Here is a 21,984-nt window from a genome sequence, read left to right on the forward strand (position 1 = left end):
AAAGATGTCCTTTTCATTATAGGGGACTGGAATACAAAAGTAGGAAGTCAAGAAACACCTGGAGTAACAGGCAAATTTGGCCTTGGAACACGGAATGAAGCAGGGCAAAGGCTAATAGAGTTTTGCCAAGAGAACGCACTGGTCATAGCAAACACCTTCTTCCAACAACACTAGAGAAGACTCTTCTGCCATTACCTTAATCTAATTAAACATACTTCATAGTGAAAACCTCTTTACTGAGCTCTTTTGATTTCTTACTTTTGCACATTAAAATCTATTTGGCACACAAAATATAGTAGATTCTGGTACATGCTGCTGCCCTTATAAAAACTCCATAATAGCTTTCCATTGCTCAGAGGGTAAAATACACAACCTCTTTACCATGGTATACGTGATTCAGTAATAATATGATCCTTGCTTTTCTATGCGGTCTCCTCTCTTGCTGCTCTCCTTTTGGTCACTATAATGCCCATCTTTCTGTTGCTCAAACGCCTTAATTTTGTTTCTGACTCAGGACATTGACAAACATGACCGACCACCTCTAACTAAAACTTTCTTCACTTTACACTTTGAACAATTGGTTCCTTCTCATTTTTTCATTCTTGGCTTAAATAAATTGTTCCTTAGATAAATTGTCTCTGATTTCCTTGTCCAAATAAGTCTTCCAACTCCAGGTATCCATTTAATTCACAGAATTACACACAATTTGGGATAATTTATTTGTTTTCTTATTTACTGTGGTTCTGGTTTTTAGGACTTCCCTGGTGGCTTAGACAGTAAAGAATCTACCTGCAATTCAGGAGACGCGGGTTCGATCCCTGCATTGAACCAGGGTTAGGAAGATCCCCCAGAGAAGGATATGGCTACCCACTCCAGTATTCTTGCCCAGAAAATTTCATGGACAGAGGAGCCCGGAGGGCTACAACCCATGGAGTTGCAAAGACTCCATGACTGTGTGACTGTCACTATTTTTATTGTCTTGCTAAACTCCAAGATTGTAAGAGTTACAGTTACTTTGGCTTTATTCGTCAATATAAACCCAACACTTAAGCCAGGATGAAACACAAAATAGGTGTTCAATAAATATTTATTGACAGATAATTTAGTACTAATCTCACTATAACTTAAAAGCCCCCAAAGAAGCCTTAGTGAACATGTTTTCAATGAATAACTGATTTTCTTGACATTGCCACATCACCAAAAATAGATTCAGTCCTCGTTCTATAGTAGCAATAAACTCCAAATAAGTTGAAAGAGCCTAACCTTGAAAATTAAAGCATTTGTAAAAGGCTAGATAAAATTAAAAGCTTTATCCTAATTGTATAAGGAAAGAAACAGAGAAGACAATCAATAAGAAAATAGACAAGAACAACTATCATAAAAGGTAACTTCTGAAACAATAAAAACATTTTTCAAAGTAATAAGAAAAGCGATACATTAAGATAAAATTGTCATTACATACATGATGCATAAAAGTTTGAAAAAGAAAAGCAGAGAAAAATGATAAAACCCTAAAGAACACCACTTCATGCCTTTAGATAAAAATCAATAACTGGGAAGAGCCACTTCCTGAATAAGGAAATGAAAATAATAAAACGTGCATTTTATTAAATACTTCCCATATTCCAGGCAACGTGGTAGTCCCCGAAGACACAAACATGAAGATTCTATCTCTGCTTTTTCATATCCTAACTGGGGGGAAACAGTCCTGTATAGTCCAGTAAATACCTAAGTAGTCTTAAACTTTTTTAAACTTAAAAATTAGTTTGGTTCTAAAAAACTAAAGCTGTTCCTTACATTCTGAAGGCTGCAGAATCAATAAAACATCGACCGAGTCCTGATCCTAGTCTACAGTCTGTTGGGAGAGGCAGATATTTTCTATGTAAATAAAAAGTTATCACCAATTTGGTAAGTACTATAGCGGAAAGTCGCAAAGAGTCGGAGACGACTGAGCGACTGAACTGAACTGAACTGAACTGAAAGTACCATATAAGGACAGAAGGGGGTGACAAGAAATCCTGCCTCAAGTTGTCAGAGAAGATCTGTTGAAAAGAAGAAAAATGAGGGAAGAGAGTGGTATTCAAAAGAAAATGATACAAAATAAAAAGATGCAAAGGTAGAAAAGTATGGCATCTTCTAACACGGACATATATTTTTGATGTACTGAGGGCAGGTTATGCAAGGGTATGTAGCTGCTGACTAGCTGCAAAGAAGGCAGGCACTGGACCCTAAAGGCCAGGGGTGCATGTGAAAGGGTTTGAATTTCAAGCAAGAGTGACTTGACCACATGTTGCGTTTTTAAAAATCTAGGTATGGAGAAATCTGTTCAAGAAGAAAAATGATAAAGTTTAAAATAAAAATGAAAAGAAGATGGGATATGAGTGATACTAACAAGTCAGAAATAACAAAACTTAATAACAAACTAATGATACTTGCTCCTTGGAAGGAAAGCTATGACAAACCTGCACAGCATATTAAAAAAGCAGAGATATCACTTTGCTGACAAAGGTACCTATAGTCAAAGCTATGGTTTTTCCGGTAGTCATGTGTAGATATGAGAGTTGGACCACATAAAAGGTTGAGAACTGAAGAACTGATGCTTTCGAATTGTGGTGCTGAAGACTCTTGACAGTCCTTTAGACAGCAAGGATATCAAACCAGTCAATACTAAAGGAAATCAACCCTGAATATTCATCAGGACTGTTGCTAAAAGCTGAAGCTCCAAGACGTTGGCCACCTGATGCAAAGAGCGGGTTCATTGGAAAAAACCTGATACTGGGAAAGATTGAAAGCAAAAGGAGAAGAAGGTGGCAGAGAATGAGATAGAAAGATAGCATCATCAACTCAATGGACATGAATCTGAACAAACTCTAGGAGATAATGGAACACAGAGGAGCCTGGCATGCTGTAGTCCATAGGGTCGCAAAAAGTCAGACATGACTTAGTGACTGGACAACAACAACAAATGGAGTCTGTGAACAAAGGAAAGGAATGAATCTAAAATGACCACCTAGTCTGTGCCTCAGGCAAAATGGTTATTGTGTCATTAGGCAAATATGGGATGAGGGGAAAGAAGACGACATTAAGTTTTGGAAAATGTTTGGTTCTTTTCACAGTTAACAGGATTCAAATTTAAACAGCCATGACATATAATCTTGCATTAATTAAAATATAGTACATTAATAAAAATAATACTCATTGCTGTGGGGTATTGGGGGAAAAGATACACTAATACATTACTGCCCTACAACCTGGTAAAACTGTTCTGAAAAGAAATCTGGCAACAAATAAAAGAGCCATAAAAATTATCATATACTCTGACCCAGAAACTCAGCTTTTTGGAATACAGCCCAAGGACATAATTCAAAAGAAAAAAAAACTATTTGTATAAAGATGTTTACAACTGTGGTATATATTCCAGACAAAAACTGGAAACAGCCCAAATGCCCAACAGTGAGGGGTTTCTTAGGCAGACTCAGTACATCAATGCACTGGAATATTTTATTGGTATTAAGAATGACAAATATGAGAACTATGTAGAAATAAGGAAAGGGCAATATAAAACAATGAGCAAAAAATGCAGAATTTAAAATGATGCATATACAATGATCACAACTATGTAAAATTTTATCTGTATAACCAGGAGGACTGGAAAAACTACAGAGCTGGTAATTTAGAGTGCTGACATTTTTGTTATTGTTAGTTGAGTCACTGGGAATATTTATGCATTTAAAGTTGTATTGCACTATGTATTTAGTACATATACATTAAGAAAGGTACATCTCCATTTTTTCAGGAACTAAGAAAAAAAATGTTCATCAGTACCTTTCCTTCTTGCCTTATGTAATTTTTTCTAGCCTCTTGAGTTCTATTAGTCTTTAGATGTATGGGAAACTAGGCCTTACCACTTGTCACCATACCACCTGGTTACACGCTCATTTCTTTCAACTCTCTCTTACAATTGTGTCCAAGTTCTTTTTCACAACAAACTAACATCTATATGCTCACAGTTACACCATGTACACAAACTATTCCTTATATACTGTGTAGAAGTGTCTTCTCAGTATGATTTTTAATCTTTGACGAAGAGATATATTTGTTTCTTACCTTCTGTTACCCTGGTGTAACTATCTCCCTTAAATGGGCCTTTATTAAATGTAAAGGCCAGTTCCTCTGGATTCTATTTCTTCTAGCCTTAAAAGACTTCTCATTTGGTTATATCCTTTATCTCTTATAGCATCTAGCTCTTCTCTCCTGTATAAGTTTCAACATACCTCTTCTACTATCTCCCACATTAAATTAAATGGAAAACTGCCATTATCTTCCTTGACCCCAATTCTCCCTTCATTTTTCTATTCTTTCACAGTGCAAATTTTCCTAAGAGCTGTCCACATTATTGTTTCCAGGTTCTTACCCCTCATTCACTCTACAAACTATGTGATCTGATTTCAGTTCCACCACTCCACCTAATTATATTTTTCAAGGTCACCAACAACCTGCATGTTCCCAGGTTCAATGGCACTTTTCTGTCTTCCTATTACTTGTCTTCTTGGCCTTCTAGCAGCATCCCCTCTGTTTTCTTGGTTCCTACACCTCTATCTCTTTCCTCTTACATATGAGGCCATCCCTCTTTTCTCATATCTCTGAGTATGATAGTTCCTTTGAGCGCTCTCCTAAGCCTTTGGCTCTTTTCTTTCTATATTCTAACTAATCTCCCCTATTCCAATTATTGTTGTTATTTTTTAGTCGGTAAGTCATGTGTGACTCTTTGCGGTCTGGTATTCCCATCTTTTTAAAATTTTCCACAGTTTGTTGCGATCCACACAGTCAAAGCCTTTAGTGTAGTCAATGAAGCAGAATTTGATGTTTTTTGGAATTCCCTTGCTTTCTCTATGATCCAACGAATGTTGCCAGTTTGATCTCTGGTTCATCTGCCTTTTCTAAATCCAGCTTGTACATTTGGGAGTCCTTGGATAAGTACTGCTGAAGCCTATCTTAAAGGATTTTGAGCTTTACCTTACTAGCATGTAAAATGAGTGTAATTTTAAGGTAGGTTGAAGGTTCTCTGGCATTGCCTTTCTTCGGGATTGGAATGAAAACTGACTTTTCCAGTCCTGTGGCCACTGCTTAGTTTTCCAAATTTGCTGACATATTGAGTGCAGCATGTTAATAGCATCATCTTTTAGGATTTTAAATAGTTCAGCTGGAATTCTATCACCTCCACTAGCTTTGTTTGAAGTAATGCTTCTTAAGGCCCACTTGACTTCACACTTTAGGATGTTGGCTCTAGGTGAGTGAGCACACCATCATGGTTATCTGGGTAATTAACATTTTTTTCTATGGTTCTTCTGTGTATTCTTGCCACCTCTTCTTAATCTCTTCTGCTTCTGTTAGGTCCTTACTGTTTCTGTCCTTTATCATACCCATCCATGCATGAAATGTTCCCTTGGTATCTCCAATTTTCTTGAAAAGGTCTCTAGCTTTTCCCATTCTATTGTTTTCCTCTGTTTCTTCGAATTGTTCACTTAAGAAGGCCTTCTTATCTCTCCTTGCAATTCTCTGGAAATCTGCATTCAGTTGGGAATATCCTTTCATTTCTCTTCTTGCCTCAGCAATTTGTAAAGCCTCCTCAGACAAACACTTTGCCTTTGTGCATTTCTTTTTCTTTGAGATGGTTTTGGTCACTGCCTCCTGTTCAATGTTAAGAACCTCTTTCCATAATTCTTCAGATCTGAAAAACTGTCTTCTTGGCTATCAGATCTGATTCTTTGAATCTATTCATCACCTCTACCATGTAATCATAAGTGATTTGATTTTGGTCATACCTGAATGGTCTAGTGGTCTTCCCTACTTTCTTATATTTAAGTCTGAATTCTGCAAAAAGAGCTCATGATCTGAGCCATAGTCAGCTCCAGGTCTTGTTTTTGCTGACTGTATAGAGCTTCTCCAATTTCAGCTGCAAAGAATATAATCAATCTGATTTCGGTATTGACCATTTCCATGATGTCCATGTATAGAGTCATCTCTTGTGTTGTTTGAAGAGAGTGTTTGCTATGACTAGTGTGTTCTCTTGACAAAACACTATTAGTCTTTGCATTGCTTTATTTTGAGCTCCAAGGCCAAACTTGCCTGTTTCTCCAGGTATCTCTTGACCTCCTACTTTTGCATTCCAATCCCCTATGATGAAAAGGACATCATTTTTATTTTTTTTTTTTTGCTTTTCTAGATGGTCTCATAGGTCTTCATAGAACTTAGGGTCAACTTCAACTTTTTTGGCATTAGTGGTTGGGGCATAGGCGTGGATTACTATGATGTTAAATGGTTTGCCTTGGAAATGAACTGAGATCATTCTGTCATTTTAGAGGCTGCAGACATTTTTGTTGATTGTGAGGGCTACTTCATTTCTTCTAAGGGATTCTTGCACAGTAGTAGATACAATGGTCATCTGAGTGAAATTCACCCATTCCCATCCATCTTAGTTCTCCACCTTAGTTCACTGATTTCTAAGATGTTGATGTTTACTCTTCCATCTCCTGCTTGACCACATCCAATTTAACTTGGTTCATGGACCTAACATTCCAGGTTTCAAAGCAATACTGTTCTTTACAGCATCAGACTTTACTTTCACTGCCAGACACATCCACAACTGAGTGTCATTTCTGTTTTGACACAGCCACTTCATTCTTTCTGAAGCTATTTGTAATTGCCTTCCACTTTTCACTGGTAGCACATTGTATACCTTCTGACCTGGGAGAGTCATCTTCCAATTTCATATCTTTTTGCCTTTTTATACTGTTCATGGTTTTCCCATAGCAAGAATACCGGAGCAGTTTGCGATTCCCTCCCCCAGTGGACCATACTTTGACAGAATTCTTCACTATGGCCCATCCGTCTTGGGTGGCCCTGCAGGGCACAGCTCATAGCTTCATTGAGTTACACAAGAGTCCCTTACCACAACAAGGCTGTGATCCATGAAGGAGTACATCACCATATACTTATCCAACATATCAAGTCCTGTGGCTTCTATTGCCAATGATACATTCCATTTCCATAACCCATTTCAGGTTCCTATCATTGTGTGAACCACTACAACAGCTTTTCTCACAGATTTCCCTGCCTCCTCTCCAATCTAATTGTCATAGAGGAGAAATAGAATACTTTCTGCATAATAAATCAAATTTTTTCACTCCCCAGGTTAGAAATATTCCATATCTTTCTCACTGTGCTTAGAAGTTCTAAGCCCTTATTATGCCTATAAGTCTCTATATAACTCTTTTATGTTTAGTTTTCTAAAAATTTATTTATATTTTTATTGAAGGAAAATTGCTTTTCAGAATTTTGCTGTTTTCTGTCAAACCTCAGAATGAATCAGCCATTCAGTTCAGTTCAGTCACTCACTCATGTCCGACTCTTTGCGACCCCATGAATCACAGCATACCAGGCCTCCCTGTCCATCACTAACCCCCAGAGTTCACTCAAATTCACGCCCATCGAGTCGGTGATGCCATCCAGCCATCTCATTCTCTGTCGTCCCCTTTTCCTCCTGCCCCCAATCCCTCCCAGCGTCAGAGTCTTTTCCAATGAGTCAACCCTTCGCATGAGGTGGCCAAAGTATTGGAGTTTCAACTTTAGAGGATCTACCCCAGGCCCAAGGTTAAGGGTGGCGGCCAAGAGGAGCTACCCCACGCCCAAGGTCAGGGGTAGCGGCGGAGAGGAGCTACCCCACGTCCAAGTGGCAGTGGCTGCGCAGGCGCAGGAGGGCCGAGAGGAGCTACTCCACGTTCAAGGTCAGGAGGGTTGGCCGTGAGGAGATACCCCTCATCCAAGGTAAGGAGCAGTGGCTGCAGTTTGCTGGAGCAGCTGTGAAGAGATACCCCACGACCAAGGTAAGAGAAACCCAAGTAAGATGGTAGGTATTGCGAGAGGGCATCAGAGGGCAGACACATTGAAATCATAATCACAGAAAACTAGTCAATCTGCTCACATGGACCACAGCCTTGTCTAACTCAATGAAACTAAGCCATGCCCTGTGGGACCACCCAAGAGGGGCGGGCAGTGGTGGAGAGGTCTGACAGAATCAGCCATAGATATACATAAGTACTTCTCTAAATATACCTTTCTTTTGCCAATCTGGCCCCTTTTTCATCCTTAGGATCTTTGCACATGCTTTTCATTTTTTCAAGAACACTGACACTGTTAATTTCTCATTTTGTCTAGTTAAAACTCATTCAAGTTCAAATTACGCTTTAATGAATTTTTAAAAATTGAAGTATAGTTGATTTACAATATTATATTATTTCTGGTGTATGACATATTGATTCAATATTTTTATAGATTACACTCCATTTAAAGTTACTGTCAAACATTGACTATAGTTCTCATGCTGTACCATATACACTTGGTAGCTTATTTATTTTATACATAAGCTTGTGTTTGTACCTCCTAATCTCCTACCCGTGTCATGTCCCTTCCCCTTCCCTTCTCTCCACTGGTGACCACTGGTTTTTTTTCTATATCTGTGACTGTTTCTGGTTTTTTATATTTATTAATTTGCTTATTTTTTAGTTTCCACATATAAGTAATAACACAAAATATTTATCTTTCTCTGTTTGGTTTTTTCACTAAGCATTGTACCCTTCAGGTCTATTCATGTTGTTGAAAATGGCAAAATTCATTCTTTTTATGGATGAGTAATGTTCCATTTCAAATTTTTATCCATTCATTAGGTTGCTTCCATATCTTGGCTATTGTAAATAATGTTTCTATGAATACTGGGGTACATATATCTTTTTGAATTAGTGTTTTCATTTTCTTCGGATATATACTCATAAGTGGGATTGCTGGATCATAGGGTAGTTCTATGTTTAGTTTTTTGAGGAACCTCCATACTGTTTTCCAAAGAGGCTGCACCAATTTACATTCCCACTGATAGTCTACTAGGGTTTCCTTTATGGTATATCCTCATCAACATTTGTTATTTGTGGTCTTTTTGATGATAGCCATTCTGACAGCTATCTCACTGTGGGTTTGATTTGCATTTCTCTGATGATTAGCAACTTAAGCATCTTTTCATGTGGTTGTTCCTCTTACGTGTTAATCCTTTAGGGAACACTTCCAACCACCTAACTTGGTCAAATCTCAGCATTTACAGTCATTCATAGAACTTTGTTCGTCTCCTTGTTTTTGTTTCAGTCTTAAGTTGATTATTGCCTATGTTTCCCTTACCATATCATACATACTCCATGAGGGTAGAGAAAGTATTTGTTTTTGTTTATTATAACACTCCTGTTTTCAAACCCAGTACCTGGAATATAGTAATTACTCAAGAAGTATTTGCAGAATGAATGAATTATTGATACAAAGTCATGCTACTGAGAAGACACTATCAGTCCCATGAAACTATATTAATCAAATCATTAAAGAAAAGGTATAATCTAAAAGAATAACTATGTGGACTTAGTTATCGGCTTTGCTTATGTATTATGAACTATGAAAATGTTCTAAATATGTGATCTTATCTCCTAATTACAACATGTAAAATAAGGCCAACGTCTTCGTCACCATCCCCCCCCACCACATACATGGGATAATTTAAAAGTTCAGCAAAAGTATTCAAAAGGAAGCCCAGAGTTGTACTTGTAGGTAGGAGTAAAGGTCAGAAAAATTGTTCTGCAAGAAAAAAGGGAACTTTCTACTGAGAGAGAAGGAGAGGGGAAAAAAAATAAATGAAGGGTGAAGGAAGGACAGGAATTAATATAAAGGCTTGGGGATTCTTTGTAAAGAGGAAAATGCCTAAAATTAAATTTCAGGCTGTTAATGTTACAGTGTAAATCCATCAACCCTCCCAAGCCTTCAATAATATCTGCTATGTTAATTCGCTTAGATCAAGACTAAGCTACCACAAAAGGGAAGAGAGTCATAAGAGCCATCAAACCACAAGGACCATTAAGGAGGTTAGCCATAGGTTTCTTTCTACTGGAATATATCTGTTTATACTTGTATAGCATTTATCTAACCTTACTTGGGCTGTACAATTCACTGGAAAACATCTTACTTGTTCTTGAATTTATAGAAATAACCATAACTATCCTGGAATATGACAGGATGCTACATAAAACGTATGCCAGATAAATTCCTGCCTCTCCCAGCTTCCTTGTTCCCACCCTTCCAGTTATAGTCACATCTCCACTTTGGGTCTTGGATTCAACATCTAACTTGTCTTCCTCATGCTAGTCCCTCTGACATTCCCTCCAATCCTGCATAATTAGACTCAACATGCATGAGTATGCCACTTATTTTATCTGGGCCTGGCCCACCAGCAGCACTGGGGAAGACAGCATTTAACATAGTGACCATCCACAATCAATGCTTAATAAATGATTGTTTGATTCAGTCAAAAATAAATCACATGATAGTAATTCTCTAGAATACCTAACAAATTTGTTAAGCTATGCTTTAATGTACAGATGTTTGTAGTGTTTCTCAACTTTTTAACCTAGTTCCACTGTCCAGGATTTTGTCAAGTTTTATTTTCTATAAGAGTTCCCAAGAGTATAGTAGATAATATTTTGCCTTTAAAAAAATATTAAGTTATATTATGCAATGCTATAATATTAAATGTGCTTTTTAAAACAATACATCCTTTCCAACCTGTTTTGGAGTTTGCGATATTCCTCCCAATCCCACCCACTTCTGCTGACAGTGGAAGGCCTGGAGAGATAAGCTCTTACACTGTTTGTAGAGAGTCCTTGGTTTATGGTGGGAGTTGTCATTTTGAAAGAGTCTCTCTGTCCTTCTTAAGACCAGAAATAATGAGGAAGAGTACAAATACATTAACTTATTACATGTAATGAACAATGTTTTAAAAACTGCTAAATAATCTGACCTACCCATCTAGAAGGGCGATGACGTTTTTCCTGGGCCGCCCAATATTAGGGCCATACAAGCTGGCTCTGGAGTAAATCCGGATGGGTTGCAACAGGCTCTTCAGCTGGATGTAATCCTTTCCCAACTGGCTGCCATTTACTGCCCGGCCATGCATGGTTCGATAGTTATTTGGTTCTAGATTAAAAGCAGACATGCAAGTCAGAGTTGGGAAGAGTGAGGTTCTGCCAACCTTTTCCTAGCCACAGATCTCTCTCCCTTTTTTCTTAACAATGTAAACAAAATAACCAAAGGAGGGTGCAAGCTAGCTTAACTTGAGAAACTATCCCAACAAAAAAGTCAAGTGCCATTTTATCATTCTATTTATTTTCAAATAAATTTATTTTCATCTAATCCACAACAGAGAGATCATACTGATTTTTAAATGATAGTTTATAATAAACGGCATATTGAGTTGAACAGTATCCCCCCAAATTAATGTCAATCCAAAACTTTAGAATGTAATCTTATTTGGAAATAGGGTCTTTGAAGAAATAATTACTCAAGATGAGGTCATATGGGATTAGGATGTGCCCTAAATCCAAAGACTGGTGTCTTTATAGAGAAAGGAGAGGAAGATTCAGATAGGTATACAGACACATAGGGAGGAAGCCCATGTGTCAATGGAGGCAAGAATTGAAGGGATACTGCTGTTCCAAGGCTTGCTGGTAGCTATTAGAAGCTAGAGAGAGGGAGGCACTGAATAGATTCTCTCTTAAAGTCTCCAGAAGGAATTAACCCTGGCAATGCTTTGACCTCAGACTTCCTAAACTGTGATAGAACAAATATCTCTTGTTTTACACCACTAAGCTTGTCATGACAGGCCTAGAAAACTAATACAAATGGTAAGAAGGGAAAGCTTCATAAAGATGATCCTTGTGTCAAAAAGACAGAAAAAATTTAATGTTCAATTATAGCAAAGTGGCTGAGTGAAATAACTTAGAGTGAAATCCTCTTGCCCAGTTCCTATTAACTTGGTAGTCCTAAAAAGACAAGGAGTGTCCTGAAATCCAGCAGCTCCACTGCTGGAAGAGTTAACTTGATTTGCAATGAAGGACATATCCCAGAGAAGGCCAACATGTTGGTTAACCTGAGGTTTTGACACTGGTAGGGGCAAGAAATAGATCAGCAGACTCACAAGAAATGTAACAGGGAGATTTGGGGATAAAGGAAATCACTGAGGATTTTGGTAAACCCACAAATACCCCTCGTAGTCTAGAAAGTTGTTCTCAGGAGGGACTGGAGAGGGCACTAGCTATCCACGCATTCCCAGATGAATGTGAACCATAATATACTCATAAAGGACACATGAAAAGGCATGTCAGAAATTAAAAGCCAGTCAGACTTGCAAAATGCCTAAATTTTGAATGTGTTCACAAACCTATACACAGATCTCACGGTAAAGATGAAAGCCTTAACAGCTCAAGGTAAGCGTTACCTCTGATCATTCATCATCTCACCATTAAGCTATGCCGACTCAGAGGCAACCCCTAGGAAGGTGGCTTTTACAATTAAAAAATAATTGAAAAATTAAAAAAAAAAAGATATTAGTAGCTACATGGGAGAAGGAAATGGCAACCCACTCCAGTGTTCTTGCCTGGAGAATCCCAGGGACAGGGGAGCCTGGTGGGCTGCTGTCTATCGGGTCACACAGAGTCGGACACGACTGAAGTGACTTAGCAGCAGTAGCAGCAGCAGCTACATGATGCAAGGGAGACGAACTCTGTGGAACTAGTCCGGGAAGTGACTAAACAAACAGAAAAGAAACAAACAAACAAAAAAAACCTCTGTAAAGGAGGATTTGGAATCCAGAGTTGCTCCAACATATTATCTAAAATGTATAGTTTTCAACCACAAAAAATGACAACATGCAAAGAAATAGGAAGTATGACCCATAAGCAAGCAAAAAAGAGAAACAAAACTAACTCTTAGGGAACTCAGATGGAGGACTTAGCAGACAAGGACTTCAAAACTGCTATTATAAATATGCTTAAAGAACTAATGGAAGAATAAAAAATTAAGGGAAAGTATGATTTTACTGAATAATTAATTATAAATATAGAGATTAAAAATAAAAAAGATATAAAGTACAAAAAATTATCAAATGGAAATCTTGGAACTGAAACAACTCTTCACATTTAGAACACAATGGAGTTAGTAGCTGAATTTTTATCAGAAATAAAGCCAGAAGACAGTAAGATGATACATCCAAAATTCTGGGAAAAACATCAACCAACAATTCTGTACACAGCAATCTATGCTTCAAAGCTGAAAGCAAAATGTAGACCTTCCCAGAAAAACAAAGGACAGAACTTGTTGTGAGAAAATCTGTCTTACAAGAAATAAGAAAGGATATCTTTTAGGTTGAAAGAAAATGACAGCAGATAGTGATTCAAAAGCACACAGAGAAATAAAGAACACCAGAATACACACATGTTAATATATGTGTGCCCTGACCATAATAGAATTAAACTGGAATTCAACAATGGAAAGAAATTTGAGAATCTATAAATATTTGGAAATCAGACAAATAATCCATGAGTCAAAGAAGGAAATCACAAGAAGAATTAGAAAATATTTTAATGAAATGAAAATGAAAATATAATATGTAAAAATGTATAGGATGACACCAAAGGCACAATCCATGAAAGCAATAATTAAGAAACTGGACTTCATTAAAATTAAAAACTTTTACTCTGCAAAAGGCAATGTTGAGAGAATAGAAGACAAGCTAAAGACTGGGAGAAAATACTTACAAAAGACATATCTAATAAATGACTTATTCAAAATATAGAAATAGCTTAACACTTACTAAGAAAAAAAACTACCTGATTTAAAAATATGCTAAAGGTCTTAACAGATATTCACCAAAAAAGACATACAGATGGCAAACATGTATATGAAAAAAGATGTTCTACTTTATATGTCATCAGGGACGTGCAAATTAAAACAACAATGAAGTCCCACTATATAGCTATCAAGAATGGCCAAAATTTGTAACACTAACACCTCCAAATACTAGCTAAAATATGGAGGAATTAGAGGAACAGAACTCTCATTTATTGCTAATAAGAATGCAAAATGATATGGTTACTCTGGAAGTTTGGTGGTTTCTTACAAACAAAACATACTCTGAGCATATAATCCAGCAATCATGTGCCTTGTTTTTACACAGAGGAGATGAAAACTTATGTCCTCACTTTGTCTGCACATAGATTTATGGCATCTGTATTAACAAGTGCCAAAACTTGGAGGCAAGCAAGATGTTCTTCAGTAGATGGATAAATAAGCTGTAGTACATTCACACAATGGAATATTATTCAGCACTAAAAGGAAATGAGCCATCAAGCCATGAAAAGGTTCCATGGAAGAACCTTAAATGTATATCATTAAGTGAAAGAAAGTGTTAGTCGCTTAGTCCGATTCTTTGCAACCCCATGGACTGTAGCCCACCAGGCTCCTCCACCCTTGGGATTTTCCAGGCAAGACTACTGGAATGGGTTGCCATTTCCTTCTCCAAGTGATCTTCTCAACTCAGGGATTGAACCTGAGTCTCCTGCATTGCAGGCAGACTCTTTACTGCCTGAGCCACCAGGGAAGCTGGCATTAAGTGAAAGAAGCCAATCTTAAAAGGCTGTAATACTGTATGATTCCAACTATATGATATTCTGGAAAAGGAAAAACTATACAGACTGTAAAAGGATCAGTGGTTGCCAGGGATTGGGGAGAGGTGGAAGGGATGAATAGGTGGAGCACAGAGGATTTTTAGGGCAGTAAATACTCTATATGATACTATAATGATGGATACATGTCATTATACATCTCAAACCCATACCATGTACTCATCAAAAGTGAACCATAATGTAAACTATGAATTTTGGGTGATCATGATGTATAATGTAGGTTCATCAATTGTAACAAATGTACCACTCTGGTGAGGGATATTGATAGTTGGGGAGGCTACGCAAGTGTGGGGGCAAGGAATATATAGGAAATCTCTGTACCTTCTCAGTTTTGCTGTGAACCTAAAACTATTCTTTTAAAAAGTTTTTTGAGCATGAAGAGACACTAGGGATACACACGCAGAAGGAAGGTCATGTGAGGACATAGTGAGAAGGTGGCCATCTGTAAGCCAAGAAGACAGACCTCGGGGGGAAAAAAGCTCTGCTAACATTTTTTATTGGTTAGAAAAAAACAGTGCTTACAGTCTTACAGATTAGAAAATAAGAAAGATCTCAAGTCAATAATCTAAGTTTTTCTCTTAAAAAAAAGAGAAAAAGAAGAGGGAAGTAGAATCAAAGCAAGAAGAAATAAAGTAATAAAAATTAGAGTAGAAATCAATGATATAAAAAAGGAGAAAAATCCATTGAAGTAAAAGTCGGTTCTTTAAAAAGATCAACAAAATTGATACAACCTTTGGCTAGACTGACCAAAAAATAAAGAGAGAAGAAACAGATGACCAAAGTTAGGAATGAAAGAGGAAATACTATTAAGGACCTCACATTAATTAAAAGGATAAGGGACTACTGACACTTGCTCCTTGGAAGGAAAGCTATGGCAAACCAAGACAGCATATTAAAAAGTAGAGACAACACTTTGTCAACAAAAGTCTGTATAGTCAAAGCTATGGTTTTTCCAGTAGTCATGTATGGATGTGAGAGTTCGACCATAAAGAAGGCTGTGAAAAGTGAAAGTGAAAGTCACTCAGTCGTGTCTGACTCTTTGCAACCCCATGGACTATACAGTCAATGGAATTCTCCAGGGCAGAATCCTGGAGTGGATAGCTGTAAGGATTGTAAGAAGCTGTAGGAATGTAAGGCTGAGCACTGAAGAATTGATGCTTTTAAATTGTGGTGCCAGAGAAGACTCTTGAGGGTCCCTTGAACTGCAAGGAGATCAAACCAGTCAATTCTAAAGGAAATCAACCCTGAATATTTACTGGAAGAACAGATGCTAAAGCTGAAGCTCCAGTACTATAGGCACCTGATGTGAAGAGTTGATTCATTGGAAAAGACCCCAATGCTGGGATAGATTGAAGGCAAAACCAACCAATATAATATTGTAAAATAATCAGCCTCCAATAAAAAATATAAAAAAGAAGGCAAAAGGAGAAGGGGGCAGCAGAGGATGAGATGGTTAGATAGTATCACTGACTCAGTGGACGTGAATCTGAGCAAACTCTGAGAAATAGTGACGGACAGAGGAGCCTGGTGTGCTACAGTCCATGGGGTCGCTAAGAGTTAGACATGAGTCAGCAACTGAACACCACCACCAGGAAATGAACAACTTTGTGAAAATAATTTACACAACCTAGATGAAATGAAAAAGTTTTTAGAAAAGACACAAACTACAAAAGCCAAATTAAAAAAAAAAATAGAAAATCTGAATAGGTCTATAACAACAAAAAACGTTTAATCAGTCATTAAAATTATTTCCACAAAGGAAGCCCAGACTCAGATGGATTAATTGGTGAATTCTATAATGTATTTAAGGAAGAAATAACACACAATCCTTCACAAAGTTTTTCAGAAAATTGAGAAAGAAAGAACAATTCCCAACTTATTTTATGAGGCCAATATTCCCCTGATACCAAAGCCAAAAGCATCATAAGAAAACTATGGATGAGTATCTCTCACAAATACAGATTCAAAAATATGCAACAAAATATCTACAAACTGAAACCAGCGATGTATAAAAAGTATTATAGTATCATGGCCAAGTGAGACTCATACCAGGAATGCAAAGTTGATTTAATAGCAAAACCCAACTAATGTAAAATATTATATTAACAGAATAAAAGACCAAAACCACATTATCATCTCAACAGATGCAAACAAAGAAACAAAACAAAAAGCTCTTTTACAAAATCCAATATCCATTTCTGATAAATACTCTCAACAGACTATGAGTAGAAGGGAAATTCCTCAATAGAAGGGAGATGCTTAACAGCATCTAAGAAAAATCTACATACTTATGGGTAAAATACTGAATGCTTAATGGTAAAACATCATACTTAATTCAACTACTGAATGCTTCCCCCCTTAGGAACAAGGCATGGATGTGTACTCTTATCACTTATATTCAACATTTGTATTAGAGATTATAGTCAGTGCAGTCAGGCAAGAAAAAGAAATAAAAAGGCATCTAAATTAGAAAGGAAGAAGCAAAACCATCTTAATTATCACAATGTATCTTGTCTACAGAAAATCATAAAGAATTCACACATGTAGGAAGTGGTGATCCACTCCAGTATTCTTGCCCGAAGAATCACATGGACAGAGGAGGCTGGCGGGCTATAGTCCATGGGGTCGCAGAGTCGGACATGACTGAGTGACTAAGCACATGATTATTATACCAGAGTGGCAGGTGTGAGGGTGGCAAAATGGGTGAGGATAATCAAAAGGTGAAAACTTACTTTATAAAATAAATAAGTCATGTGGATATAATATACATCCTAGTGATTATAGTTATGATATTGTATTATATATTTGAAACTTGCTAAGAGAATAGATCCTAAAAGTTCTTATCACAAGATAAAAGTATTTGTAACTATGTGAGGTGATGGATATCAGCTGAACTTATCATGGTGATCATTTTGTAATAAATACATATATCAAAAAAAGACAATGTAGTCCAAGAACAGACATACGGATCAGTGGGAAAAAACTGAGCCCAGAAATAAACCTATTTATGGTCAACTGATTTTTGACAAAAATGTCAAGAGAATTCAATAAGGAAAGGAAAATCTTTTAAATAAACAATGCTGAGACAATTTAATAGCCATGTGCAAAAAGATGAATTTAGATTCTTATTTCACATCATACTCAAAATTTAACTCCTACTGGATCTTATTCCCAAAAGCAAAAGCAAAAACTACAAAGCTTTTAAAATAAAAAATAGAAAAAACTCTTTGTGACCTTGGGTTAAAAAATCTTTGTGATCTTGGATTAGGCAAAGATATAATATCAAAAGCACAACACATCAAAAAAAATTGATAAGTTGAACTTTATCAAAATTCAGAACATCTGAACTTCAAAAGATGCCATAAAGAAAATGATAAAATAAGCAACAGATTGGGAGAAAATACTTGCAAATCATATGTTTGATAAAGATCTTGCATTCAGAATATATTTTAAACTCTTACAACTAAATAATATGATGACCTAATTTAAAAGACAAAAGATTTGCGTAGACATTTCACCTAAGAAAATGTAAGAATGATTGATAAACATGTGAAAAGATGCTCAAAATCACTTGTCATTAGAAAAGTGCTAATTAAAGTCATATCCATATACTACTTCAAACCCACTAAAATGGCTCTAATCAAAAAGATAGACAAATCAAAAACTAGAAATAATCGAAATGCCTGTAATCTGGTGAATGGAAAAACAAAATGCAATATATATATATATATATATATATATACACATGCGTATATTGATATATGTGTATATTCATGCATTGGAATAGCATTCAGCAATTAAAAGGAATGAACTACTTTTACATGCTACAACATGGATACACCTCAAAAACTTGCTAAGTGAAACAGGTGTACAGATGCAAAAGTCTACATACTGTATTCCAGTTACATGAAATGTCCACAAAAGACAAAAAGCGGATTAATGTCTCCTGGGACTGGGAATGGTTACAGAGACTGGTTGAAAACCAGCATGAGGGATCTTTTTGGAGTTACGGAAATGTTCTAAAATTGGGCTGTGGAAATAGTTGTATAGGTCTATGAACTTACTGAGAGTATATATGTAGATGGGAGTATGTGGAAAAAGAATAGAGAAGATAGTTGATGAAGGTGAGAAGCAGGCAGAGAGAGGGAAAGGAAAAAAGGAAGCAGATGAAGTGGTGACTTGGAGTAGGAAATGGCAACCCACTCCAGTATCCTTGGCTGGAAAATTCCATGGGAAGAGGTGCCTGGCTGGCTATAGTTCAAGGGGTTGCAAACAGTCAGACACGACATGCAAGGAAACATTTCATATCTACAAAACATAGTTGTTAAAAATCTTGTATCAAGGAAGTCGTTCTTTCATAGACTTTGACATCCTAAGCTTTCTAAATTTTCACCTCTTGAAATTGAGTATATTTTTGTTTTCATGGTCTGTAGCCCACACTATTCACCAATTTTAAAGAAGGAAAAAAGTAAGTCACTTGAAGTTTAGCTACTCTAGGAGAAACAACCAAAGAAATATCTACTTCAGTTTTTCCAATGCCAGATTTACTTGAAAGTACTTGTTAACAGGATGTAGGTATTTGGGAGGTTGAGTGATGAGAGAACTGACCAGTTCTACTGTCCCTCCGTAAATGTGGATATAATAGTTAAACTGTTCTTACATCTGTCCAAAAAGATAAGGTTACAGAGAAGAAAATGGATAAAAGACTGGAGAGACAAATCCAGGCCAGGAAGATGACCAGATAATTTCTGAGGGGCAAGGACCTGAATATACAACATAGAATAGCTGTGAACAGAATACACTAGATATCTGTAGGGATAAGATGCTAGCATAAGAAAAACTATCAGTAGTTTAAAATGAATTAGAAAAAGCTACAAAATAAATCTTCAAACCCTAAAAGGTATGTTTAGTTGGGCAGACTACTTATTTGTCATATCAAAAAATAGAAATGCAACTTTTAAAATAAAAGGAAGAAGGGGTAAACAGACCAACTTAAGTCTTCTTGACTAGAAACTCAAAAAACTCTCTAATCTACCTTGATGGAAATTCGCACAAGAAACCTTACCAAATACTTTCTACCTTATTGAATTTTAAATTCATAGCCTTGGTTGTTTTTCTATCTATTCCTGTCTATATCCCTAATTTCTTATCTATGACCATGCCTTTTCTCCTCCTCAAAACTGATCCTTTGTTTTTGTTAATCCTTGAAGAGACACCAAAAAGATGATGATGAGAATCAAGTGTGGCTAAGGTGACTGAACATTTTTAAAACGCAATTAGCTCCATCTCCAAACTGTTCAGCATAATTTGGGGGAAGGATGGAAAGAGGCAGACTCTCAGTTATTTGGAACAGATAGATATATACAGAAAGATGCATATACTCTCCCCACCCACCTCCTGCCACCAAATCACTTCAGTTATAACAAGTAAAGATTTACTTAGTTTAATAAGCTTCCAAATTCAGAGATGCCAAAAACCCTGGAGGAATTACTCCCATCAGTCACTTGTAAGTAAGTTTTAATTGCTTTGTGCTTATCTACAACCAGCTGAGATTGTTTTTATTTATTTTAATTGGAGGATAATTATGTTACAATACAGCTGAGATTCTTTTATAAAGAAAAATTATTTAGAAATAATTTAGAAAGAAAACAAATAGTTTAGGCAGAGTATGTATTCTATAGCTTACCAGAGGCACTACCAATCCTTACTGTCTTTCACTCACTCGTTTTAAACATTGTCCCTCATGACAGCTCTAACGTCCTGTTTGGAGAATGCATTGTTTGAACAGTATTCTGTTGTGTTTGGAGAAAAGAGCTAAGCTGGGTAGAGTCTAATATAGGAAGGTGAGGTATGGTAGTCATGAGTAGACAACACAAAATACCAAAGAATGTCAAGATATTCTGACATGAAATAGAAGATAGGATGGGAAGGGATCAGTAAATGTCTTTGTCTACTGTGTAATAATTCTGCCTCATTCTAAGCTGACCACATCACACTTGCTTTTGCCCTAGAATGTATGATACCTAAACTGGTTGGGAAGATGAAAAATCTCAGGCTACCCTAGTTATGCTCCCTGTATCCAAATTAGCTTCAGTTCAGCTCAAGTCTCCACTTGGTAGCTAACTCTCCCCCAATTTCCCGGACTCCAGGGAAGGAAGAGAGAGCTGCTGCTGCTGCTGCTGCTAAGTCACTTCAGTCGTGTCCGACTCTGTGTAACCCCATAGACGGAAGCCCACCAGGCTCCCCCGTCCCTGGGATTCTCCAGGCAAGAACACTGGAGTGGGTTGCCATTTCCTGGTTACTGATAGGAAGAAAAGACACTTGTTCTGAAAAAATCCTCATCTCCTGCTTCCTTATGAGAATTTCAAATTCTAGAGTGCATAAAAACACACATGTGCATGTGTACACACACACAGTGCTCCAAACAAATATGAGTTAGCTATATATATGCGAGGTCATGGACCAAAATGTTAATATCAATTTGTAACAGTGATTTTAAAAGAATTCTTGGTTTATTAGACTCAATTGTTCTAAGATTTACCAAAATGTTTTTTAATTAGGGAATCAGAATATTTTCCAATTTAAATTATCCATAATTTTAACTATAATCCATATTAGTTGACTCAATAATATTAGACAGTCATGGAATTTACAGAATATCATATATATAACAAATCATACATTCATATCACTAGGAAAAATAGTGTGACTTAGGCAGTATTTCTCCCAAGTGTGTTCCATGGAACATTGTTCTGTGAGATGATAATAGGTCTGTCTGTCTCTCTCTCTCTCTCACACACACACACAGACAGTAATGATTAAACATGACTGGCTACATAATTTTCAGGGCCCCATGAAATGAAAATGTAGATCCCTTTATTTTAAATTAAGATGACAATAGAAGAGCACTAAATCAAGTATGATTCTCTTCTAAGCATGGGATCCTATGTGACTACACAGGATGCATGCTCCTGAAACCAACCAAAACCTATTTTTAAAATGATTTTTAAAATGCTGGGCTGAAACTTTCCTGGTGGTCTAGTGGTTAAGACTCTGTATTCCCAATGCAGGGAGCACCAGTTCAATCCCTGGTTAGGGGAATTAAGATTCTGCATGCTGCACAGCTTGGTCAAAATAAATAAAATTTTAAAAAAAGAGATGCTATCTTGAAGTAAAAAATTTTTAACACTGGATTAAAAATGTTATACAGATTTCATTGCAGGAGGACTTCATAGAGTCTCTAATATGCTAATGTACATTGTGAACCTTCAAGACGTACATATACTTAAGAACCGTTCCCGAATATTCTTCATCAAACTCTTTTGAATTATTATAAGGTCATCTTATAGGACCAGTGTTCCAGAGAGACACATTGTAA

General features: G+C 36.7%; 1 protein-coding gene across 1 annotated transcript in view; it reads right to left on the reverse strand.

Annotated features, from left to right (window-relative positions):
- HPSE2 (heparanase 2 (inactive)) overlaps positions 1–21,984 on the reverse strand; it is a 714,911-nt gene that overhangs the window by 267,507 nt on the left and 425,420 nt on the right. The window contains exon 5 of the mRNA XM_055424904.2: positions 10,890–11,061. Coding sequence (XP_055280879.1) covers positions 10,890–11,061 — 172 coding nt within the window. The remainder of the gene's footprint in view (positions 1–10,889; positions 11,062–21,984) is intronic.

The sequence above is a fragment of the Moschus berezovskii genome, chromosome 12, assembly GCF_049115385.1.
Source record: "Moschus berezovskii isolate FMDL1 chromosome 12, NW_MosBer_1.0, whole genome shotgun sequence".
Taxonomy (NCBI): Eukaryota; Metazoa; Chordata; class Mammalia; order Artiodactyla; family Moschidae; genus Moschus; species Moschus berezovskii.